The sequence below is a fragment of a genome, assembly GCF_019968985.1.
Source record: "MAG: Porospora cf. gigantea B chromosome Unknown PgB_NODE_3_length_148095_cov_126.465, whole genome shotgun sequence".
Lineage (NCBI taxonomy): Eukaryota > Apicomplexa > Conoidasida > Eugregarinorida > Porosporidae > Porospora > Porospora cf. gigantea B.
The window spans coordinates 21,109-46,038 of record NW_027178988.1 but is presented as its reverse complement, the minus strand read 5'-3'; the positions used below and the strand labels follow the sequence as shown (position 1 = coordinate 46,038).

Sequence of the window (24,930 nt, the reverse complement as noted above, 5' to 3'; positions counted from 1 at the left end):
CGCGGAAACTTTTGGCGGTAGAGCGAGAAGCAAGGAGCCCAAAAAGTACGCTAGGCCACCTCATTCAAAGGAGAAATTATGCTGAATTAGTGAGTTGTTGTGGGTTTCATGCATTATTTGAAAGTAAGCTGAGTCCGCAATGGTTGATGCGCAGGAGCCTAACACCTGTTAACGACCTCTTCAATATACGACGCAAGCAGAGGACATGATCGTTGGTGGTCGATCGCACTTAGACACTAATGGACGTCAGGACAGTCACTATCGTCGTTGTACAAGGGGTTGTAAATCGATAAATATTACCATGCAAGTCAAGACCAATCCCTTTGGCGGTTCGACGACCGCTGTGACTCCAGTCGCCCCTCACATAGGTGAGATACTCTGAAATCTCGAATCAGATCCAGTCGAAACACGGCGTGATCGGCACCGACAGGGCCTCGCCGAGAAGACCGATAAGATGGTAGCCGACGTCTTGGAGGGCGGGATCTGGCTGCATGTGGGAGCGGAGAACAACCGCCGCTACCGGGCGATTATGCAGAACATGGACAAGGCGCTGCGGGTACCACTTAACCAGGAGCTGGTGGTGCGCAGTGTTCAGACACGTGCTGATCTCTCTGGGCTGTTCGAGGCCTGTGAGGCGAAGGGTGGCGAGATGATATCGAAGCTTGAGCGCTTTTTTTCCAGCATAACGTCAGTGGTGTCCGACGCTTCAAATAAGTCGTCCAATGCGGAGTTGACTGGATACGTCCCCTCACCATCGGAACCTGTGCAATCTGAGCTGCCTGGAGGAGATTCCCGGTTCGTGGGACCTCCAAGCAAGGATTTCTCTAGACCCCCAATGTTCGACCTTCCGGAGATGCCAGTGATGCCAGCTATGCCGGCTATGCCGGCTATGCCGGCGATGTCAGCGATGCCGGCGATGTCAGCGATGCCCGCGATGCCTCCTGTAGGGTCACCAATGGTTATGCCGCCCGCAATGGGCAGCCCCGAGGTGCCCATGATACCTCTGACGGCATCTGAGTTCCCGTCTGTGCCCCATGCTGACCCCCTACAAGAGTTTGGCGGTGAACTCGAGACTGGCGGAGACATGGCCTTTCCGGATCTGCAGCGACCTAACTTGTCGCGAGAGTCTCTCCAAGTCCCAGATTGTCCGACTCGGTTAATGGAGCCGGAAACCCAAGAAGGGTACAGATCCCGTTTGGGGTCTTACCATCGTGGACCGCCAGAGATTCCCAGCTTACCTACTAACCGCGGCCTGCAGGACGGTCCCGGCCTCCCTACTAAGCGAAGCGATCCACGGCGGCTGTCGGTCAGTTCTGTGCCTGTGCATGAGCTAGACTACCACCGCGGCGCCGACGACAATATCGCGAAGGTGGTTAAGAGTATGCGACCTGTGTCTCATGCAGGATTCTACCCACTGCAGTCGCCCAGCAGGCACTCGCGACCGCAATCCGTGGTTGGTCGCGACGATTCCAGGCTGAAGGCCGCGTTGAAGCAGCGAAAGCTGGAGTTGGAGGAGTCACGTGCGAAGAACATTGAGCTCCAAACGCAGGTACGACTGCTGGGACAGGAGGTTGGCGGCTTTATCAGTGTAAAGGAGAAGATGGTGAAGTCGTTCGAAACACGGAATCGTGCTTTAGAGGCGTCTCTCGAGAGAGCTCAAGAAGAAAACGAAACCATGAGGGAGAAGTTGCACGACCAGGCTCGACACATGACCGAGCAGATCAATGGGCTACGTTTGGACCTGGTGACGAAGGAAGCCGATCATCGCGAGGCATTGAGCCGTGTCAATGCTGAGTGGCAGGAGAGGCTCAACAGCCTGAGAATCTCCCATCTGTCTGAGCTTCACGAATGCTCAAGGAAAGCCTTTCAAGATGGACAACAGACGAATGCCTTGCGCCCTCGAGTTTCGGGTCTGCCAAGCCGGCCAGAGGCGGAAGTCAAGGAGAGTCTCAATGACCAGCGTGACGGTTGGGAGAATCCGCCAACTGAACACGACCCGCGTGCCACACAGTGGGCGCCGCCTCCGTCTATGCCCTCTACTGGTGCGCTGGCGACAGGCCAAACGCCTCCCAACCCAGTTCCAAGCTGGAGTCCTCAGTGATCGTGAAACCGATTTATCAGCATTTCTTGTTGCGTTGTCACGTTCATGCGATTGACTCGGTACGTGGCAGGTCTGGCAACCGTGGCTGTCCTTAGCCTGTGGTTGCACTCCAGCACAATCCGACGAGTCCGCCGCTCTGTCGCACCTCCAATAGAGGGGCCGCCTCGAGTCATTCGTGGACTCGATAGTGATGCAGTGCCCGAGATTCATGATAAGTATTTAATCTTCAGGCTAAACCTAGGTTATGGCTGGGGAGATAACGTCAGAGGTCTTCTTCACGCCTACGCCTTGGGAGCCATTCATGACCGCAGTCTTTTGGTTGATTGGAAGGACCCTTCCCACGGGCTGGACCTCGGTCAACAGTTTGGGTACCAACACTTCGTTCCGAGGCATGTGGCGTGGAACACGACCGCAATACCGCCAGAATTCGTCAACGTCGAACCGCGAGGCGCGTTCAACAAGAAACATCACTCGGAGGTGTGCACTCGTCCTTCAGCAGAGCCCGTAGATCGCAAGGAAATCAGGCGCATTGTAAAGGAAATCGCTGACAACGAGCTTGGAGATCACGTCTTGACCATGTACCCTGGCTTCAGTTGGGCTTTCGCAAGCGTAATTGCCGAACAGTCCAAGAATGTTGTCGTTCAGTATCACGGTATGATGGCACCCAATACCATTCTGGAATCATTCGAGGACAATGCGGATATCGGAGCCATCATGACGTCAATTCGGCCCACGTGGTCCTCGCTGCGGTATTTCAACTCCAAGGCCCGCAAGGCCAAGCCCTGGATCAGTCTCAATGCGTTTCACGAGCTGTTCGAAGTCTCTAAGGAGTTGGTGGTCTACCTTGACCGTACCCTAAGTCGAACATTCCTCCTCTACGATCCCGCCGACGCCGACTGGGTCCCCCAGGAGGCAGAGCTGGGCGGCGTTCAACAGCAGGTCTGGACGTACGTACAAACGCTGTCTCCGATTCAAAAGAGGCTGCTGTTCGGCTCATTAATTGAAGGTGTCGGCGATTTTTTACGACTAGGTCCTTTTGCGCATTGCAGACAACAAAGTCTGTCTGCTTCGCTGCAGGAGAGACTGTCGCTGTCAACTTTTGAAGATGAGGAGCTTGATGGCATTCGTAGGCGCATGTTATCACTATTTCCGCCCTCCTGGAAGCTGTTTGGTATCCACTTCCGCGAGGGCGATAAACACTCTTCCTTACAACTGGTCGGTGATTACAGGAAGAAGCGCGAAGACTCAATGGGATGCTTCGCGTGGATTGACCCGAATCGTAAGGATCTCTTCGGCATATTCCTTGCTGACAATTTCGAGGCCCGCGATTTTGTTCTACAGCGACACCGTGATCGCCTCATCGTGCCGCTCCTGCCTGCCACCACAAAATTCAAGGAGCTACACATGTCATACACTCTCGGTGACGCAAAGTTCGTCACCATATTTCGGACAATGGTGGTGGAGTGGTTGCTGCTGGTCAACGCGGATGAACTTCGGACCACGAGATCGGGGTTCAACACGAGTGCATCGGTGGCTGGAGGGGTCAATAATGTGAAGTGTCGCGAGGAAAAGTGAAAGTAGTTGTCCATGAACGAAGGCTGGGCGCACAGCCTTCGGCTGCGCGCTATTAGTTGGCCCTCACTTAACAAACGGGGTCATTTTCTTCATTTCGGATTTAACGATGCCAGAGGCACAAGACTTGGTACCTCACGCAGAGGTGGGACTTCAAACCTGCACATACAGGACCTTCGCAAGCTCTCGAGAAACCTAGGTATCTGCAAGAGTGACGTTGCATACCTCCACAGGTGAGATACAGAGCGGCCCCCAAACAGCCTAGCGGCCGGAGAACCCACAGCAGAAGAGCTAATGGGGTTAAATGTGCTCGTTGGAGGTCAGCTCGAGCACCTGACCTTGCAGTACCAGAACCTGCTTCGCAAGCAAGTGGCGCAGGAATGCTACAAGCTTGAATTCCTCTTGGGTCAATTGAAGAAGTTTGAGGCCGCGACAGAATTCGATCAGCGGAAGCATCGGGTAGTCTACAGCGCCGCCAAGGAGTATAATCGACATCACAACTACGCAGCAGCGCCCTCCAACTATGTGGCCCCTCCAAAGAACAAGAAGAAGGTGTGCCCAGAGTGCTCTCTGCCGGACTGTTCGATGCCTCTGGAGTGTTGTAAGACCTAAAGTGTGTATTTATGGATACGGAAATCATTCTTGTGCTCATCGGTTGGAATGTAGTGGCTTTTGGTGGGTCTCTTCTTGTATCGACACGCAGTAGGCTTCGTCTGGCTAACCTTTTGGTTAGAGGAGCCGTCCACAGAGAAACAGCAGGTCGTTGCGAAGGGGGTGGTGGCGGCCCAGAACATCGTGACGCTGAATATCCTTTTGACGTTCCCTGTTTTCTTCTCCATGCGTTTTCAGAAGTCAAGTTGGTTTCACGTCGACGACTACTGCGCCTTGACAGCATATTTCGCCACGACAACTCATCTGCTCTTTTACCCATTCGCCTGGATCTACCTGGGAACTGCGAACACACAGCTCTCCACTGTAGGACAACTCGTGAACAGCCTGGTAATCACTGCACTTGTCGTGACCTGCGAGCTGGTGCCGGCAACTCTGGTGTTTTTCGTTTGTGAGTTTTAAGTAAAATGCAACACAGACCGGGAATTGAGTTTTGACAAGTTTCTCCAAACAGCTTTCGAGGATATAGGGCTGTATTTCACCCTTACGATGTCTGGCATAGGACTAGCCTGGACGCCGGTGTACTGCGTACGGCGAGTCGCTCATCGCCCACGGCCCCTAACGAAGGATGAGTACCTAGAGGCCACCAGGAGGCTGTCGCTCTCAGCGGGTCTGCTGAAGCAACTGGGGCGGGGACTGAGTGCCTTTCAGCAGAGGTTTGACAATCTGTCCTGGTACTCCTATCCCAAGGCCCGTTTCCAGCATTCGCGACTGTGCTACCGCTACTTCAACACGGGGGTCCAGCTGCAACGCTCCGTCGCGAATATCCAAGAGCAGTTCGAGCAGAGCCCGTACCAGACCGTTGAGACGGGGCTCTGGGTAGTTGCCGCTGTCTTGACCAGCTGCAGTGAGCGTCGAGCATTTTGTCAACGCAGCCACTATGTTGTGGATGGCCGACCTATCGGCAAGCGTCTACTTCTTGCAGTCGTCTAACCCCGCCTCCTCGCTGGTAGGCCAGCTGTTTGACGTCATGCCGAGGAGCAACTTCTCTGTAGACCTCCTTCCGGTGATGATTGTGATTCTGTCGCTCCTGCTCCATAGTTTCGTTGGGGTGGTGGTCGCCTGGGTCCGAATACCCTTCTTGTGCGGATTTCGCCAGGTGAGGCCTGGCAAAACCGCCGTTAGTATGCTGCTACATATCGCTTTCCTCGCACTTTGGTGCACTTCAGGGACAGTTGTCTTCATGGCAGACCACGTAGGACTGATATGCACCTGGAGACCAGGAACCAGCACGAATAACACCTCGTCAACTGTACAGTGCTGCGTACTGCTCTCCTGCACAGTCCTTGCATTCACGCTGTTCCTCTGGAAACCTTACGCTTCCTACCTCTACCTGCGTATGGACGACGCTGACGACTTCAAGTGGCTGGCAGGAATCACAGAAACGTTGTTAGACCCCAAGACGGCGATGTCTCAGTACCCTTATGGTGGCTCGAAGGGAAGGCGAGCTAAAGTTGGTGCACTCGAGAACCAAATATTTGCTGGAGCTAAGGACGCCGCTAAAGAAGCAATTGGAGTGCCTGGAGTTGGTTAGAGGTTCCATAGAGCAGCTAAAGAAGCGATCCCAAGAATTGGTTAGAGGTTCCACGCCTCCAGCGCCTGTTGGCAGAGCAGCTCAAGCGGTACGCGCGAAAACGGCGGTAGCTCTTCTTCATGCGTCAGCACTGTGGTGGCGAGCTTCTTCTCAGGGCGAGTTTTGTCGACTGTGGTCCAGCCGCCAACGTCGTCGTCCCCCAACTGCCGATGAATCGTGTTCTCTTGTACATGGGTCTTAGTGGTGGCTGGCGTGGACGCTGTCTTGGCGGGCTGCCTCTTGGCCTTCTGCGGCTTGGCCTCGCTGGACTCGCTCTCCGATTCAATAGCCCACCGATTTCGGCCGCTCCGTTGCGAGGTCACCGGTAACTCCACAACATCCGCCTTTAGCTCCGCTCCGTGGATCACCTTGGTCTCCACACCCAACTTCGCTGCCACCTGCTCGAAATCGTACGTGATCCCAGTGAATTCCTTCGGCTTCTCAGACTTTACCGCCAGCTTGTTTACAGGTTTCTCTTGGGTTCGTAGTTCTGATGGGTGCTTCTTTCGCGATTTTTTGGCCTTTCCAAGGACTGGCTTCTCGGTGGATGTCACCTCCGTTTCAGCTCGAACCATCACGGGGACGGGCAGAGGTCTCCGCCTGCGAGGCGACCGGTTCGTGGACTCTGTCGCCACTTCAGACGCAGTCTTCCTTTGGTGCTCCGGCTTCCTCTTAGCTTCTTTAGAAGGGGGGGCAACAGCTTCTCGCAACACCGCAAAGTAATAAACAACTCCGAAGAACGCGAGAATCCAGAATAGAGTCAGCAAGTCGGTCGACGCCATTAATTGCCTATTTGGTCTTAGACGGCTTTAATAAAGAATGCAATATCTTGTTCGCTGCCACCCTTGCGGCCACCCTTGCGTCCTCTCGGCCGCCAGTATCGCCGGCTGCCCAGTCCTGAATGCTAGCTTGGTCGGAGTGGTTTTCTTCTAGAGAGAGCAAACTCTGCTGCAGCAGGGCATCATGAACGTCGCGTATATCTCTTTCCAGCTGCTCTCGAGCCCGTTTGCGAATCGCAGCGTCGGTGAACGACAGCTCACCGTTCACAATGCTCTTGAGCTTCTCAGACCAGGATGGGTTTCGATATCGTTTACTCAGCGGTTGCAAAGTCAGCCGCCCATCTGCGGTGCGCACTGGGACGCGACCTCCCTTTGCGATGCCGCCACGCAATTGATCAAGGCTGAATTGCAGGCCTTTCGCATTCTCAGCTCGGAGGAACTCCTCCATTGCCTTCTTGCTTTTGTTCATCTGTGCTTCTTCGTTCTGCATGGCAGCTGCCGCCTTCATCTCATAGGCTAACAGCGCCTCTCTGCCACTTGCGTCGAGGTAATCTGCGCCTAGGTCGTTCTCTCGTACAGTCGGAATTGCGCGAACAATCTTTCTGGCGCCGAAATCGTTGTTCTGATGCTTTTCGATTTTTTGCACCAGCGTCTCCTCAGAAATCGGTTGATTCCTAAACTGCGTTGGGTCTGGCTTACTGCCCAGTGTTGTCATGATCATCAGCACAAAAACTAAACCCATGATATGTACTTTTTCATGTGAGTCAGACTCCAAGTTTCCATGCCTGGGGCTCACCCTCTGCGCGAAGGAGTAGGATCCTCATAATGGACGCGCCCACGATGCAGCACAGAACTATGACCTCGAACACGAAGAATCCGTACTTCCAAGGTGCGGCAGTAGGGCCTGTCCAGTACGCAATGCTGTAGAGCTGCATAGGGCATTGGGAACAGACTCACCATGAAGCCAGCTGACGTCAGAAGCAGTACCGCGTGAACTATTGATGACAGTACGAGCCGACGGACCTTAGGAATTTGGAAGGACAGGGACACAATGCCTCCCAACCACGCCGCCCACCCAGCAACGCACTGCGTCCACACTATGGTGTACTGCATGTTTGTGTGCGCGATACCAACGCAGACCACGCCAAACAGAACCATCACGGCGCTCAGCAGGTAATAGTACTTGCTGTGGTCTGTAGCGGGAAGCAGCACGGTCTTGTGGAGGCCGTATAGAGTGAAGTTGATCATCGCCAGCATCGCTGTTCCCGCCGGCACCCAGTCCTGCATCTTGTAGGTTTGGAAGCAGCCTCCATGGAAGTCTCGACAGTCATACTGCGTGAAGACGATGACGGTTGCTCCGAGCGTCATCCCAGCGTAGTTGGACGCTGCGAACACTGCTATGCGACAAAGCAGGAAACCTACGAAGCCAGCGGCAGTTGGTGACGTCACTTCGAGAGTTCGACTTTATCAACAGGGGCACCTTCGATGCCAAAATCGTAGCAGCTATGAGAACACCGAAGCTGATATGAACCCCTTCATATTCTCACACTACATCGTTGACACTGCCAGCACACGTGGCAACTGCAGCACACTGCAGCAGCTCCACCGCCACGATGGCTCCAGTGGCTCCGCAGTAGTGCGGATACGACATAAAGAACTTGTTACAAGTGGCGTGCTGAGAAGCCCTGAAGTTCGTCACTGTTTGCTTTCCGTCACCAGCGGCCTTCTTGGCCCGCCCAGCCACGCCGCGCACAGCATCCTTTACGTCAATTGTCATCAATGATCGAATAATGACTAACGTTTATAAAGGCATCCAAATTCTTCGCAATTGGGACTGTCCTTCACAAAGTAGCTCGGCACCACAGAGTCCACGACTTCAACGTTGGCGTTGAACTCAAAGTCAAAACGACCCGGAAAAAACTCGATCAGCCAAAACCGCATCACTGCCGAGACGCACACTCGTCCCGGCTGTCCGTGGGATTCCATGAGGTTGCCCGTGAGCACATCCACGCCGTAGATGTCGTAGCGAAGCCGACCTGAGCCGATGATGCCGCCGACGCAATCGCCATGATGTAGTCCGATACGCATATCAAGACCGGGAAGCTCCATCTTCCTTCTAACAGTCTTCAAAAGGTGAATCATGGCGGCGGCGAGCATGAGTATCTTTTCCATCCCGGCCTTGATACGTTCTGGATCTGTGACAGGCACTATTGAGGGCTCTGTCAGACAGACATAGGCGTCGCCGATGGTGCACAGCTTGTACAGGTTAAGTCGCGTGGTTTCTTGGTCGCAGTAGTCGAAGAGAGTCTGCAGCAGCGTTAACACCCTGGCTGGCGACACCGTTTTGGAGTACGCTGTGAAGCCGCAGATGTCGGAGAACAGGAACGTGACGTTAGTGTGCTTGTATGCGAGCTTGAGCACCTCCATCTCCACCTCGCGGAGTATTTGTGGTGGGAGCATGTCCATCAGTAGGTTCTGGGCTTGCTGCTGGTCGTTGTCTAGCGTATGCAGCAGCCAGAACGCCCTTAGTGTCGACTCCCTGAAGACCAGGGCCACAATGGGCGGGCCCAACACACTAAAATACACGCACGCCAACATCGTAGTATGTGCTTCCCACGTGTCCAGACCAGGTGCGACGAGATACAGAAGAACGCTGACGCACACTACGTGGAACACCGATAACATGAGCACTGGAAGAATCTGACTCATGTCATGCAGGTTCAGCAGCAGCGAGAAGAAGACTACGTTAAGTACGTCGTGGGGCCAGCTACATTTGATGGCGGACCAGGTCATGTCGGCCGTCCAGACGAATTCACCGACCGTAAGGATCCAAAAGACTATAAGTGCCAGCACGGGTACCAGCATGGGTGCCATCCCGAAAGCGGTATCCGAGGCGCGCCTGTATCCCAGCAGGTGCCTGTTGTTGTAGGGTCTTATTTCCGAGTTGGCGAAGCTGGGTGCGCGTCTCACCAGAGTAACGTGCATCACAAGACGAAGCAGAATAATGGTGAAGCTCAGGAGGATCATGGTTTTGGAAAAGAGCACACTGCCGCTGGATTTGCTTATGATGAACGCCATGATGCCTCTGGTCGCCGGATAACAAACGCATATTGTCCACGAGACATTACCGCGGTTACTCATATGCTGCCCCATGACCCACAACTGGTAGCTCCGTTCAAAGGTCGGATCAACGAACGTGCCGAGTTCGTTGCAGTACCTTTGTGACGTTGTCTGCGTGTCCAGAATTGCGCTAGGAGGTGTGGGCGCGCTTTCGACACTGCGTTCGACATCGCGAGAGGTTTGTTTGTCGAGAGCGCGAACCAGTGCTTTCGTGTTTTCGTTCCGAGCGTCAGGCGCCGCCTTGATTCGTGCGTTCTGGATTGCGTCATCCTCAGACAGAGAGAGAGCCTGGCTCCGCCTGAACGCCTTCGCCGGTGGCGGCCGCATGCTAGCCTTGCGGAGCAGCGTGATCTTTCTTTGTACGGAGGCCTTTCCTGGGCTACGGCCCTCGTGTCGCCACGAGTGTGGGGTGGCTCCATGGGCGTTGGCCTTGTGGAAGTACATCTCCCGAATGCGGCCGAGATCCTCCATAGGGGCCTGCCAGTTCGCCGGAGACAAGCCAGTTGCCGTCGACAGGTGATACGGGCAGTCATCGGACAAAACTCCACGCACTGAATGCTGGCGCCAAGCTTCGTCAGCTGGGTGGAACCCGGAGTCCTCGAAACTGCTGTCGATGAAGGTGTCATTGCAGGTCTCATATTCCACGTCGGATGACAGCAGGTCAGTTGCGCAAGACATGACGTCGGAGGATTTGCAGGTGTCCCAGGAAACGCTGCGTGAGACAGCCTGCACGGAGCGGCAGCGTAAGGAAGAGCAGGACGAGATGGGGTCCGTGTCCTTGGACCACGAGGAGTGTTCACACATGCATGGGATGCGTTCAGCTTCGGCAGCGTCCGTCCGCTCGACGTGACTCACTTGCCAGGTTCGCATCATACCCTTGCCTTTCACAGAGACATGCCGCGCCTCCCATTCCATCCCAGATTCGTTCTTAACCAGTCGGTAGGTGACGTCTGACACTTGTATTCGATTTATCGTAGCCGTCGACTTCATCCGGCTCGCGGTGTTCACGGTGTCGCCAAACATGGCGAACTGAGGCTTTTTGGACCCTACGACGCCGCTGAGGACGGTTCCCGTGTGCAGACCGATCTTGAGACAAATAGGCCAAGCAGTTGACATGTCCACGGTCTCGGATGACCCGTTCTGACTCGGGGAGTCCTCGAATTTCGTTCCTCGTCCAATTTCCAACATCATAAGCGCCAGATAAAGAGCTTTGCTGGCACTCCGCTCGAGGTCAGTGAAGGTCTCCGCGGACGACGAATATGGAGTGCGAAGGCCACTGGCACAGAGGTAGGTTTCAAACACAGTTTCGATCTTAAAGGCGCTACACATCTCAGTGAGCCGGTCAAATCGAAGAAACAGGCGATCCAGCGTAGCTACAAGCAACTCGGGCGGTATGACCGCGACGGCCTTCTGCAGGTCTGCCACGTCACAAAAGAGCACCGTGACGTGGCTTAGCGAATCGCTGTTAACGTTCCGTCGGTTGAGGATGCCTCGAACCACGAACTCGGGGAGCAGCGTGTAGAGGATTTCCTTATCTCGCCGACCGTTCATCGTGACTGAGTAGTTGATGAGAAAAGCTCTGCGAATGTCGAAATGAAAGTTGTACACTGCGGTGATGACAAATGCGCCGATCACCAGCTGTTGCATCAGCGGGAGGTAGACCAAATGCATTGCTTCCATGGTGGATGCCCCCTGGAAGTGCACTCGGAGACCACACGCCAGGAAGGAAAGTATGTTGACGACCACCAAAGCCGCAAATGAGGCGAAGGAGGCAAAGGAAGACAGCAGAATGCCAGCGAACACCCAGTACGCCATTGCTACGTCCAAAGGAGGCTGTGTTGGAAACAAGAGGCTCTCACGCTGGCGATGTCCGCTGCTGCATAGCAAATGATGAGAAGCAGTGAGAAAGACAGGTTAAGCAGAGAGGCGAATTTGGCGTGCTCTTTGAAGAACAAGTCGCTATAGGTGAACCCTAATGCAACCATCAGGAAAATCACGAGGGGCGTCCCGCACCAAACAGATAGCGATGGTTGAGGCTTGGGGTTGCTGGACTCCAGTATCACCTTTGCGGTGACATACAGAATCATGCTGAGGAGGGCAGCTCGACAGTATCTCGACCACTGGGTATCCTTAATGAAGTTGGACGACATCACACGGAAGCAGTGCTCCGCTTGACACTCGCGGAAGGTGAGCTTCCAAGTCATCATATGACTTACGGTGACGTACTTATCAAGTGGCAGCTCGTTGCGTACCGACGCTGGTTGAAAATCGCTGGAGTCATCGCAATTGGGGGACCGAGGCACCGTGGCCCGGCTTACTCGAATGTTAATCTGGTCGCGCAGATAGGCGAACCCTTCCCAGCAGGCACGAATCGACCCACGCCATAGCCTCCCAGATAATGGCATCGATCGGGAATACAGTTCAGCCCAGTGAACCGCGCGGTAGAACGCACTCATCATGACCAGCGGCGGACAGGTTATTATCCACCGAAAATTTGTAATCCAGGAGCTATCCTCACGCAATCTGAAGAATGCCCAGACTATGAACGAAATGAAGGTCAACACCCAGAGACTAAGCAGAGCGACGGGAATGGGTGTCAGCGGCCACCAGAAGCAGCCCCGGCGAGACAGTCCGGAGGACGCCAAGGCGCCCACTAATAGGAAACACAGGGTGAACACCCAATCCGTTTGACCAGAGTCAAACACCCGGCCGTGGGGGTCGATACTGGTAGCCTCAATGCATCTATTGACTACTATCAGGACCATCCCAAATAGCAGACCCAAGGCTTGGGGCGCCACGTAGTCTTTCACGGCGAAACGACGCGAGACCACGGTTTTCGGCATCACTACCGACATCAGCGCGACGGGAAAACCCACCACCAGATAGAAAATAAGAACCTGCCAGGTGGTTACTTGACGGCGGCCCACGTTCCACAGCAGCACGACCAGGGTAGTGACGCCAGTAAGCGACATCCAGTACAGAAGATTGTAGCTTGCGCCGTTGAAGTGATGCCCATACACCTCGATAAGCCAGCGTATTTGCTTCCAATCGTCGACTACGAAATGCGCGTTGAAGCGTGCGACGTTCGGGAATACGTCCCGATTCAGCAGTGAACATGGGGGTTGTCTCACATAGGCTATGGACACCACGGACTCCATCATCATCAGGCTGTCTCCGCACGAATCTCCAAGAACTAGAACATTCAGTCTGGGTTTGACATGCTTGGCCACCGCCCGAAGCAGCCGCCGTGAGAGCAGTGGCGTCATGTTGTAGAAGATGACCGCGTCTGCGTTCACGACGATAAGCAGAAAGTCGTTGAGGATCATGCCATTGTCCAAGAACAGTCTCACCAAGTCCCCAGGCATCACGACGGCCACAGATCTCTTGCCGGCGATCATGCTATCGAACATCATTGAGATTGCATGCGTTCGGCGCAGCAATTCATCCGCCTGAATATTTCTATTGACCGCCGTAGGTTTATACGACTCCATCACATCTTGGAGTGTTTGGACCGGGACAAACGACTGATGCGACGAGCTCCTGCAGACCCGGGTGGCGGCTCGAAACAGCGATCTGTTTAGGCCAGTCGACGAGACTCGAGTAATAGCCCGAGAGAAGGTGACTGTTTTCTTTCTGATGGTCATGCTGATTCCGGAGGTCTCCGAGAGGCGGCTCTTTCTTGAAGAATGCCGGCTGCGGAAGGAAGACGCCCGGGAGGTCAAACTAGTTCGCCTGGGCCATTTCTTGTTCCCGCCTACGCAGGCGTCGATGTCGGTACTCCAGAACCCGAATTGCTTCTCGGGGACGAAGACCGCGTGTCCGCACGTAACGACCTCCGCGTGCTTTGCTATTGCTAGGGAGGGCACGAGAGTGTCGTTGCTCGTCATCCACACCCGCGTGCCGTTATCACGCATTAGGTCCACGACCTCTTGGGACACAGAGTCCACGTTTTCTCGAATGGCAAAGCCACCCAGAAGATCCATGTTCCCCTTTGTAAGCAGAGCCCGGTCTAGGTTAGTGGAGCCATTCTGTTGTAGGCTTTGGATTTCCTCGGGTTTGAGTTCCCTGGACAAGTAGTAGCTAGCCGTCAGCCCTTGCCGTGCGGCCATGCAATTGAAGCGCTCAAGTTGTGCCGACGTGGAACTAAGCAGTTTCTCTATTTTTGTCAGTGGTCCGCGGCAAAGGCAATAGACCTTGCTGTGCGCGACCTCCCTTACTACCACCACTTCCACTTCGGAAAGAGCGCGATCGCCAGGGAGCCAGGCCAACACATCGAACCACAGGAGCTGATCGTGGGTCTGCATCGCCTAGAAGGAATCGCCTCACGTGGACTGCCGCTTGAGTAGAACTTCGTTTTATTAGGCAAACGCCAGCACGCTTGGCAAAATCCATGATGCACCGGTCTGGTGGCTGGCTAGCGAACGACAGCAAACTCACGTGCGAGACCCAATCGTGACGAATGCTCTTCAGGAGCCGCCGATCGATGAAGTGCCTTCTATGCATGTTGAGCACCGCACCGGTGTGCTCGTCCACCTGGAACCTGCGCGCTGTTTGGCTGAAGGCCGATCGACCAGCGACGTCCGCGGCCGCCACCTTTTCAGGCAGCACTGTACGGCGTGAAGGGGGCCGGGTTGCCGCGCGGAAATCTAAGACGGACCGGTACTCGTCTGCGGAGCTGTCTCCAGTCAACTGGTACATCCCCTCCGAAGACTCCTCATTGATATCGTGCAACAAGTAGGGTCTGCAGCTGGAGCAGAGAACGGTGGATAACCAAAAAAGCTCTAAGGGGCACTTGGTTCCCGATACGGCGGACCTCCCCAGAGATATCTCTCTGAAGCGGTTGGCAGCGTCGTAGATGACGTCTCCATACAGCACGAACTCGATGTCGAAGGTGTCGTCCGCGAAGCAGCAGCTTTTAATCATCGCGACGTCGACTCCGGGCAGGCACGCCGCGCGATCAGGAACGTTCAGATCGAAAGGGATGCGCGAGTTGTGGGCGTGACGTTGACTAAGTGCGTGCAGTGCGGTCATGAGAGTTCGAAGGTCACTGCTGGCCGTGCCCACTGTAGTACGTGTAGCGCAGGTTTCCAGTCGTGTAGCACGGGAAAGACCGATGGGGAAGCCAGTTTCTAGATAGGACCGCAGCCAGCGAAACACAGGCTCGCCATTCAGTGCCGCACCAATGTTGTGGCTCAGAACTCGACTTTGAACTGCATCAGAAATGCAGTGATGCCCTACTAAGCATGCAAATAACGAATGTCTGGTGCATCAGAAGGAGAATCCAGGCGAACCATACGCTAACGTAGTAGGATTCAAACAAGTACTCCGGAAAAGGTAGATTGATCCAACCAGGATGCGCCAGCTGAACGATGCACACGAGCAAGACAAGAGGTAGCAGCCCTATCAGCATGAGGAAGTTCACCAACCGCTCAGTAACCCAGGCCCGAATGTTGAGATGGGATACCAAAGGCAACGTGCGGGAGTACGAGGAGTCCTGTCCAGTATGCGTTACTAACATGAATACCCAGTCTGTCGTTAGCAAGCGGTTGCCCTTCATGATGATGTTCTCTCTCCGCAGTTTCGTAGGACGAGGGAAGTTCTTCAGCTTGATGATCGAGGTGTCTGTGTAGTCACCGTAATGGGGGTCGTTCTCCGATCCCGCTGTCGAAATGGTTACGTCACCCTGAATCTTCAAGATGGTTTGTAGGAAATCGTTGCGAGAAGCCTCCTCCACAGCTGTTTTCCTCTCGAAGAAACGAGTGCTGCGCAGTTGTTCATTCTGCACGAAGGCGAAGCGGGCTACGTCTAGTCGTTCGAGGCAACTCACTGTTGTCGCTGCAGAGTAGCAGTACCCCGTCAGCAGGTGCCGTCTCACCCTCAAACAGCATGACAATATCGCTGACGCCCAAACGGCGTGTCTGAATCTTCTTTAGTCGCCTAGTTGCCGTGTCCAGAACTCGCGAGTGCCCTTGATTCACCAGCTTCTGGATCTTGTCTTGGTCGAATTTCAGGGTTAGGAATTGTCCGAAGCTGAAAGCTCCCAGCGCCACTGCGGGAACCAGTGAAATGAAAAAATCCTCAGCGAGTCTACCTGACACCAAGCTGGAGTACTCACGAGTGCAAGTGCCAGGTCCCAGAAACGACCACGAAATACAACAGTACGCTGATTAGCCCCTGAACAACCCCCCACTAGGACATCGGTACGAATGCGAGTTTCTGGGAGAACAACGCCAACCATATGAGGAAGCCGTGCTTACTGAGAACGATTCTATTATCGCAAAATGCATGGCCCATATGCTCTTCCTCTCGGGGGTTGAGGCGGATCTTCCGCAGGGTCCATAGTCCTGCCTCCTGGGTTACCGGTCGATCATACACATAGGGCGAGAGAAACCGAGGAAGCCCCAAAACGGCATCTGGCTGCCAGAAGCTCTAAGTAAACATGTCATGCCGCCCCCACATGAAAACACAGGTGTGAGTCAGGGCCCGGCTTGGTCTGTTCGCTTCGTGGAGTGGCGAAAGGACTGAAATCTGCGCTCAACGTTCTGGTTGACCGCACCATTCAACACAACAAAACACGTCATTAGTGGTCCAATCGGAGGGGAAGGTCCAAAGCGTGCATCGACGGCACTAAGGTGGTGAGCCCCTCTGGAGGTTCATCCACAATGACGCTTGAATAGAACGGTCGCTCGTTCTGATGTTGCACTTGGACGTGATACACTGCGTTGGTAGTTGAGCCGGCACTCACAGGGTATTGTGTCGTAGTTGAGTAGGCCGGAAGCGTACTGCCGCTGCTCCTCGAAGAGCTGTAGTGCCTTGCGGCGACGAGGATGAGAAGGGGGGAGGTCTTGTGTTTCGTGTAGGCCGTCTGTACGGCAGCCAATGGAGGTGACTCTCTCCCGCAGTAGTCGGCACTGCGACAGGCTAGGGTTCGTCGGAGACATACCCTCCGGTAGGAGGAACAGATGGCTGTTGAAGCCAACATTCTCTGAGCGTAGCTTTTCCAAAGATGTCTGCCACTCCTGCGAGTTGAGAGGGTGATTCACGCCTCTGGCGTCCTCTCGGGACTCGGCGAGCAGGGCGTTGAGCTCCGCAGTCGCTGTTACGACAGACTCGAATGCTTTCTGAAGTTTGGTGGAATCAGCGCTGCGCCCTTTAACAAGCGGCGTGACAGCAGTAAATTCCTCTGGCAATAGCTGTTGCATTTTTCAGATATAACCAACATCACACTCGTGTGGCAGCAGCTTCTGGAAAAATGGCCGCGTGAACGGCACCGATGGCCGGGGTCTTGGACACGCATGGAGCCTGCCAGAAGACAGGACCGATCTCCTGTACCAGCTGGTTAAATATCGTAGCGGCTCCCCAAACGATGTGAGATTCCTTATCCGTCGCTACATTATTGTCTGTTGCTACCAATAGGGGCTCCATGAGGACGACCATGAGATCTGAGAAGAGGCTGGGGGCTTGCGCCTCGTGACAGGCTTGAGCCTCGTCGAAGAGAGTTCGGTAGAGAGCGACAATCACTCGCCCTATGGTTGCGGTTTGCCTCCCTGGAAGACGACACAGGTAGACCAGACAGCGGAGCAGCACGCGCTTGGCGTCATCGTGACACGCTTTGAAGAACTCATGAAGGAACCTCCCCTCAGTCGTGTCTAGAATGGGAATTGAATTTCTTGCCCAGTCGTCATGCGAGGACACTATCGCCTTCTGCAAAGGCGACGACCGCACCTTTATGCTCCACTCGCCGTCGTGCACCAATTCGTCCAAGGTGATGACTAACGAAGTCACGTAGTACTCGGTAAACATGGAGAACTCCTTCACAGCGAAGTCACCTACGAGCTTGGCGTACAGAGCCTTCTTCTCGGTGAGCATTTCAGGCGTCCATATGTCGGCGTCCTCCAGCTCCAGCAGACGACGACTTACGCTGCGCAATTCAGGCGCTTTCACTCCGAATTGGAAGATGTAGTGATTGCTCGTGGGAGGCAGGTCATTGCAGAGAGCAATGTTGTATGTGACTGGAGGGGGGCTAGGGCAGCTGCACAGCAACCTAGTTCTGAGTCGAAAGTACTTGTTATCCGGAAGGTCTACTAATAGGAAAAGAGCGTACTCCGACATGAAGGCTGGGTGGTCAAATGACAACTGGTCGAAGAAACTAAAAAAGTCTGGATCAAAGATCTCCCAGTAACCAACCCAACAGAAGCGCCGTAGGAATGTCCTCGAATTCGGTGAGGAAGATCATAAGGCGGCGCAGGCACAACACGAATGGGAAACGCCCAAAGGAGTGGCAAAGGAGCTTGGTAACAAGCTCAGGATTACCAACTAGCTGGATCCAGGCCCTGGCAAAGTGGGGCAGGCGTATCGGCGATACCTCCAGCATCATCCAAAGGAACCCAATAGAACCCTGAATCGACTGAACAAACTTCGTCATAGAGATGAATTCCAAGGAAAATAGATTGAAGATTCGGTAGTAGGGCCTGGGGTCCACGTCCTGCATATCATCACGGTAGGCCGCGTGCAGGCGCCGGGCAACGCAGTTCATGGCAATGTCCAAGCACGGCAACGGGAATTGTCGTTTCTCGTGCACAGTCTTGAAAATCATGATCGACAACTCTACGTAAGCGTCACAGCTGTAGAACAGCGACAAGCCGTCATCTTGAACGGCCGTGTCCTCCAGTCGTCTTTCATAGACTTGAAAAACATGATCTAAGCACCAGGCGAAGAACGCTTCCGCTGCTTCGGTGGTGTCGAGAGCACCCAGAACGATAACCGTTTGAACGATGACCTTCCAGTATCCAAGAGAGACCTTTCCAACTTTTTTCCCCGCGAGGTCGATCCATGCCGGACCTATCCATTTGTCCAGCGCATCACACATATCCTGCGACGGCAGGGCCGGAGCGGGTAACGGCGCGGCCAGGCGAACCCAGGTAACCTCCGAGGTCGACGCCTTAAAGACGTCGCTGATCCGGAGCACCTGCGGCACATCATCGGCAGCGGGCCTGGGGTCGCGAATCAGGTTCTCCAAGGCTTCTTTCACAGTCTGTACCGCACTGCCACTTGAGGGGAATCGGAAGCACCTCTCGGTGACGGAGGCCTTGGTCAGGAAACTGCACTCCTTCTTGGACACCGTGCTCGTAAGAATACGCCAAGTTTGCGGCAACTGCTCGGGAGTCAGAAGCGACGTGTCCTTCACCAGGTAGGTAACGATAGCCAACGCGATGTCTACTCGTGTTGAGTCCAACGTGCCAGAGGAGAGAAGTTTTACAACCGCGCCGTCAACATCTGTGGGGGTCAAGAGCTCATAGCGAACAAGCCCAGTGATTATATCTCTGGCGAGCCAGGAGACGCAAGTCTTGTCGATGGTCGCTGACCAAGCCGCAGGCAACGGCTTCCCTTGGAACTCCGTGGCCTGAGGACTCACGTCGGCCTCCAGAAACTGCAGGCAGTGCGAGGCTACTGCCTGGACGTTTGGAGGAACAGCATCCACACCGGTTGAAGGGATTATGTTACTGTTCACCTCCTTGAAGTTGAGACTAGGCATATCCGAGTGTGTCCAGTTATCGATGTTGAAGTCTATCTTGTCGAAGCACTCGTCCAGCAGCACCCTACGACACACACCCTTGAACTTTCCACTCTCGATCTCTCCCAGGACAGCGATGACTGCCTCCAGGAAGACACCTGCCGTGTCCGCGCCTGCCAGGAAGCAGGTCTTTGCCTCGGCGTGGCAGAAGGCATTGGTAAGGATCTTCACGCATTTACCTACCACAGCCATAGTGACGTGTTCATCGTCGGCCACCACCACGAGCTCCTTCAACATTGATATGTGGGTCATGAGCTCTACACAGACAGGTCCAAGTGACGCCAGTATAACCAGACCTGGGGAGGCGCACACCTTAGGAGGAGGCACAATGACCAGACTCCTCGCAGGGGCGACATTGTCCGCGACGGGGGCACACGGAGTGTGAAGCGCGAGGTTTTTGACCACGCTCTTAATCGCGTTGATCATGTGGTCCGCGGCTGCAAGAATGGAGGAGGGGTCGTTCTTGGAGGGTACTCGGTATGCCAGCTGACCGGTCTGGTCGCTTCTCACGCCCTGCTTGTACCCTAGGACTAGCACATCGTTGGGAGGGATAGGGTAGCTTTCCGCGTTGGACAGAGGACTGTCGTAGTACGCCATCATGCGCCTGCCCACTGCGTCCTCGTCCTGGTAGAAGTCGAAGATGCTGACCGCCATAACGGGCTGGAAATTCTGGTACAGGGATTTGATTCGGTTGTTGGATTTGAGCCGAGCCTCAACGATGTTTCGTGCAGACACGTAGCTGGGAAGTATGGCCTCCTCGTCGAGAAAAGGCCGCTGACACCGAGACATTCGGTAGGCCCTGCGCTTTAGAACGGCGCTGTCCAGGTACCTGTCAGTCAAGTAGATTGCCTTCTCGATGCACGCCACCTGCAAGAGGGACAGTAGGAACTCGAAGTTCTCGAGGACTATGACCTGAACCATTTGGTCAAGGAACGCCTTCGCCGAAGTAGTGTTGTCGTGACGAATGACGCTCACGTAGGGGTGCAGAAGGCTTCGCAGATGCTGTGTGGCTGTCACCTTGATGACGTCGCGACACATGCCTCCCACGTGGTAGGCGACCAGCGTGACAGCCATACGCCTGGAGGCGTAACGCAGGTTTGTTTCGTCCGGGTCGTAGGCGAAATCCACTCTGGTTATGGCGGCAGTAGAAACGGTGCTGGTCTTGCATATCCGGTCACTAACGTTTCTCCAAACATCCTTGCAGGCCTTGAGAAGGACAACCGAGACGGCAGCCTTCAACTGGGGCTGCAACTGGAACAAGGACAGCGTTGGCGCCACTACTATGTTGCGGGCAGCGTATGCTTGTAGGGCCTGTACACGTCCAGGATTCTGTGTCGTGTCTAGCTCCGCCAGAGCGGCAGCCATGGGGAGGAAGTCCCTATTCTCGGACCACTTCTGTTGAGGAAAGTACGGAGTCTGGAGGTTGAGTTGATGCTGCTGTTGTAGGTTCTGTTGCAGCTGCTGGAGGAGGCTAGCCTGGGGAGTAGCGCGTTGGAAACCGGCTGGAGGTCTGCCTGGGGGCTGGAAGTTTTGTTGCCCGTTCATAGAGGTCAGACCCTGCAAGAGCTGTTGAATGGCAGGTGAGTGCTGCGGTGGCGGGCGAGCGACAGGCTTGTTGTTCAAAGCGGCCAGCAATGCCTTCACATCCTCAGGTGAAAACTGGTCAGACATCTGCTCGTGTGCCTTGTGTTGATCAGGCTGTTGCGCATTCCTTTCTTGCTGCATCTTATATGCCAACTGTTGTTGAATCAATTGTTGCGACTCCATGTCGTAGTAATTGCCATCCGGTCTGGGTGCAGGGCGTGGGTTGCCGGGTGCCGTATTCACGAAGGACGTGAGCGTGTTGAACAACGAGGTCTGCCCCTTTTTGGCTCCAGTAGACGCAGAACGGCTCTGCTCAGAAGTGTTGAAATCGTTGACATGAGGGGTACGACCCCGAAGGGGGTTCTGAATACCTTCATCAACGTCATTGACTGCGATGTTCAGGTGTTTGAAGAGTAACTCCACTTCGAAGCACCGAGGCTGCTTGATGTTAGGAGTCAACCGAAGCTCCTTCATAAGTGCGAGAAGTGACACTGTCCACGCAGATCGCAGGTGCACTGGAGACCCTTCAGGAGCGTCCACAGTGCTCAGCAGAAGTTGAGTCACAATTGGCAGCAAGACGCTGAGGTGGCCTCTGTCCATGCCGCTAACCAACAGAGTCTGGGGATCCAATGCGAGTTTGGGCACGGGCCACGTACCTCTGGCTATGGTCATCCGGCCTAGAAAGTGCGACATGTTCTTCAGGTACAGCCGGTAGTTGGAGTAGTCGCGGAGTTTGTCAGCGAACTTCAGCGCGACGTTGATGCAATCACAGAGAGTATAGATGACGGCGGTCCCCAACCGCAAAGACGGAAGAGCAGCTGCCGTGAGGTAGATGAGGTCCGCGTAGACGTCATGCAGGTTCTTCTCCTTCGCCACGCGATCACGAATCAGGTAGAACGCGAACGCAGCGCCATGCTCCGCTGTGGTGCAGTTGGAGGCCTTGAAGCGCTTCACCACGGAGCCGATTTTCTGTCGGACATTACTGGCATCCACGTGATTGCACACTAAAGTGGTCACTTGTTCAGCGTCATGGGCGCCGCTGATCCGACTCAACAGCAACTGATGGTTCAGAATTACAGCCACTCCGCCAAGAGACTGCTCGATCCGCTCCAGCTTAGCAGCGTCCAGGTTCTCAAGGTCCTGGTGAGTCGGTGGGATGCCCATTGGAACCTGGCCGAGAGCGTATGACGACTTGATCTGGATGTTCGAACTCATGTCCACCACGAAACTGGGGCACGAAAGAGGATACTTCGCAGGGTGGGGCTCGTATACCAAGGCAGCGGCAAACCCCGAAGGCACCCGGGCTTGAACAGGATCGTTCTCTTCTGACTATCGGCTCACCCAACAGACTTACCTTCGATGTTCATCATGGCAGCGGCCGACGGAGCTGCAGGCAGACTGGCATAAGCCAGAGGAAGGTCAGCAGTCTTCACGAACCGGATGCTGTCGAATCCCTGATTGAGTTTATTGACCGCCTGTGTGCACTGGGTCCAGAACTCAGGAACCCCTCGTTGATAGTAGGTGTCAACCGAAATACGACGGAGTAGAGCAGGACACTGGATAAGAATCTCCGGGAAGTGTCGGAAGACTTGGAGCACGAAGAGTTTGGTGGAGGGACGTCCGACAGCCATCATGTCCGTGATATTGACAACAATGAACTCGACACTGGCATCCACAAGGATTTTGTTCTGTAGCCACATTCCGATGAGCTCCGCGGTGACCGCAGGGTCGCCGCTGTCTCCCATGAACGGTGCGAAATGTTCATAGATGGACTTCAGAACCAGCGCCTGGAATTTGGGCTCTCGTTTCACCACCTCGCCGAGAAAAGCCTCAACTGAAATGGTGCGGTGGTATACCTCGTCCAGCAGCCGCCGCACGTCTGACAACTCCGTGGCGACTGTTTCTTCCTGTGCAGGTAGCATGACCTCCATCTCAAAGTTGAGCCGGTTCAGCGCTGAGCCCAGTTGGGGGAATTGCCTGACACAGTCAGTGCGAATCTCCTTGAAGATCGCCATCAGCTCGGATTTAAGCGTCAACATGTCAGATCCGGTGCAGTTCATCGTCGCGTTATGTATCAGCACCAGCATGGAGTGGGCGAAGGTGGGGTTCAGCGGAGGAAAATGCCAAGCAGAAAGCACGTCGCGACGCAACTTGAACGATAGGTACTGCAGAAACTTGAAGGAGCCGTAGATGGGCTTTCCTTGAGTAATCTTGTCGATCATCCACATCTGAAAATCGAAGGGACAGTCGAGTTCCAGACGATTGGAAGCCAGGAACATGGCGCACTCGATCCAGAACGTCTCGGGAGAGCCTTCGCGCAGCGCGTGGCCGAGAACGGCTGAAGCACCTTGGTGCAAAGCTATGGCTATCCGTTGAAAGTCAGGACACTGTGAGAAGAGATCCTCTCGTAGGGCCCCCTCCAGCGGGTTTTTCTCGCATAGTTCAGCAAAGGTCTTGTCCCAGATATGAGCCAAAATCGCCATGGAGAGAGGAGTGCAAAGAGGACATCCTGAGTCCTGTAACTTCATGAGAGCGCCAGCCACAGGACACCTGAGGACCTTCTCCAGCTGGGACTGCTTGATAGCCTGTACGATAAGATCGGCTAGTTGCTCCGCGTGGTGCAACGCAGAGAGTGGCAAATCAGGCGCACTGGACGCGAGCACGTCTGCGAGCTCGTGTCTTTGCGACCGCCTCGCAGCCTCAAGCAACGGTCCGTTGCCAGCCACGTTAACCAAGAGCGCAATAGTCCCAGCCAAGCTAGAGGGGTGATGCACAGTTCCTTGCGCCGCGCAATGCTCCACGCACTGCACAATGGGCTCGGGTTCGATCTCGGGGCTCACAAGGGGTAATAGCAGCTTCCAAAATGGTAATGCGTCTACTGTCATCAGCGCCGATTTTAAGTTTGAATTTCGCATTCTGGTGCGAGAAACGGGTGGCGTTCGGCGCGACGCAAGTCATATCTTTCACACTCGTTTACACGAAGCATGCCGTTCAGCAGCTCCACCCACTGGTCACCCTCGGCTAGACGGCCATCCCACCGGCAACGGTTGGGTGGGGGCGGGGGAAAATTGTCTGGCAACGCCCGTAGCTTCTCTAACAGGGTCCCCACCCCAACACAGTCAACGGGAAGACACCCGAACAACAGGACGTAGAATAGTACTCCAAGCTGCCACACGTCTGCCATCTCCGCACTAAACGCCTCTCCTCGGGCTTCCTGTGGGCTGTACAAGGGAAAAGCCCCGGTGCCTCCCGTTGTGCATTCACTCGTCTTAACGCAATGGCTGAAGTCCGCAAGAAGGATCTGGTCACCAAGTTGCAGGACATTCTCGATCTTGATATCGCGATGGCAGATTCCGAGGCAGTGCATTGCCGACACGGCACTGCATACGGATCGCATTACGTTCGCGACCTGCTGGAGGGTAAGCTGCCCCCCAGCCGGCGTAATGTATGTGTTGACACTGGGCTCACATATGCCCCTCCATCGGTCAGGTATGTAACCCTCCACAACGTCCTCGCTCGGCCTGGCGTCTCGAAACATCCAAACGCATTCGAAGCGCTCTTCGGCCCCGGGCTGGGGAATAAGGATAGGCCTGCACATTTTGAACACGATCATCAGCTCCTCCTCGGTTTCAAGAATGTCTTCGTGGCAGAGGACGCCTGTACAACCGCTCTCCTTCAGGAGTTGGATGGTGGCCAGTTCGTTCTTGACCGCAGTTGCAGCATCGGCGCCTGCCCGCTTCAGCCGGTTCGATTTACGCGTTAGACAGTTCTTGTCGTATATCTTGGCAGCGTATTTGACACCGTCTCGAACGCAAACATGAACCTGCGAAAAACTTCCAGCTGCGAACTGTGAGTTCGGGACAAGTGAGTACTCAGTCATTTCGTGAGTATTCTCGAATATATAGCGGGGAGTTCGCTTGACGTTGGCCTCAGCAGTGGCACATCACCTACAGCAGTG

General features: G+C 54.7%; 4 protein-coding genes across 20 annotated transcripts; 1 reads left to right on the top strand and 3 right to left on the bottom strand.

Annotated features, from left to right (window-relative positions):
* Window positions 1–301: 301 nt before the first annotated feature.
* Window positions 302–5,876, top strand: KVP17_000360 (uncharacterized protein; the record flags this gene model as incomplete). 6 transcript variants are annotated; one of them, XM_068520794.1, is made up of 8 exons in its annotated part: window positions 302–368; window positions 396–2,010; window positions 2,122–3,652; window positions 3,683–3,906; window positions 3,934–4,274; window positions 4,377–4,733; window positions 4,761–5,189; window positions 5,218–5,876. In XM_068520794.1, 8 exons carry the CDS (start codon window positions 302–304, stop codon window positions 5,874–5,876), a joined length of 5,223 nt encoding a protein of 1,740 aa, XP_068374552.1. The 6 variants fall into 6 exon arrangements, with proteins under 6 accessions (XP_068374552.1, XP_068374550.1, XP_068374553.1 ...); XM_068520792.1 differs by lacking the exons at window positions 2,122–3,652; window positions 3,683–3,906; window positions 3,934–4,274; ... (1 more) ...; window positions 4,761–5,189; window positions 5,218–5,876 and having other exon boundaries at window positions 396–2,101; XM_068520793.1 differs by lacking the exons at window positions 302–368; window positions 396–2,010; window positions 2,122–3,652; ... (1 more) ...; window positions 3,934–4,274; window positions 4,377–4,733 and having other exon boundaries at window positions 4,832–5,036; window positions 5,191–5,876.
* A 41-nt stretch (window positions 5,877–5,917) lies between these two features.
* Window positions 5,918–6,697, bottom strand: KVP17_000381 (uncharacterized protein; the record flags this gene model as incomplete). Of its 2 annotated transcripts, none has more annotated exons than XM_068520919.1 (1): window positions 5,918–6,697. In XM_068520919.1, the coding sequence occupies one exon, from the start codon at window positions 6,695–6,697 to the stop codon at window positions 5,918–5,920; it is 780 nt and encodes a 259-aa protein (XP_068374597.1). The 2 variants fall into 2 exon arrangements, with proteins under 2 accessions (XP_068374597.1, XP_068374596.1); XM_068520918.1 differs by having other exon boundaries at window positions 5,918–6,490.
* Window positions 6,698–6,704: 7 nt separating this feature from the next.
* Window positions 6,705–16,373, bottom strand: KVP17_000348 (uncharacterized protein; the record flags this gene model as incomplete). Of its 6 annotated transcripts, XM_068520672.1 has the most annotated exons (14): window positions 6,705–7,384; window positions 7,491–7,623; window positions 7,652–8,088; window positions 8,117–8,214; window positions 8,242–8,392; window positions 8,494–11,647; window positions 11,674–14,112; window positions 14,141–14,224; window positions 14,252–15,024; window positions 15,053–15,613; window positions 15,642–15,901; window positions 15,930–15,977; window positions 16,005–16,243; window positions 16,272–16,373. In XM_068520672.1, 14 exons carry the CDS (start codon window positions 16,371–16,373, stop codon window positions 6,705–6,707), a joined length of 9,159 nt encoding a protein of 3,052 aa, XP_068374523.1.
* A 21-nt stretch (window positions 16,374–16,394) lies between these two features.
* Window positions 16,395–24,852, bottom strand: KVP17_000366 (uncharacterized protein; the record flags this gene model as incomplete). 6 transcript variants are annotated; one of them, XM_068520838.1, is made up of 6 exons in its annotated part: window positions 16,395–16,531; window positions 16,560–17,007; window positions 17,042–17,973; window positions 18,002–22,297; window positions 22,327–23,888; window positions 23,942–24,852. In XM_068520838.1, the coding sequence occupies 6 exons, from the start codon at window positions 24,850–24,852 to the stop codon at window positions 16,395–16,397; spliced, it is 8,286 nt and encodes a 2,761-aa protein (XP_068374565.1). The 6 variants fall into 6 exon arrangements, with proteins under 6 accessions (XP_068374565.1, XP_068374563.1, XP_068374564.1 ...); XM_068520836.1 differs by lacking the exons at window positions 17,042–17,973; window positions 18,002–22,297; window positions 22,327–23,888; window positions 23,942–24,852 and having other exon boundaries at window positions 16,468–17,016; XM_068520837.1 differs by lacking the exons at window positions 16,395–16,531; window positions 16,560–17,007; window positions 18,002–22,297; window positions 22,327–23,888; window positions 23,942–24,852 and having other exon boundaries at window positions 17,036–17,926.
* Between the last annotated feature and the right edge of the window lie 78 nt (window positions 24,853–24,930).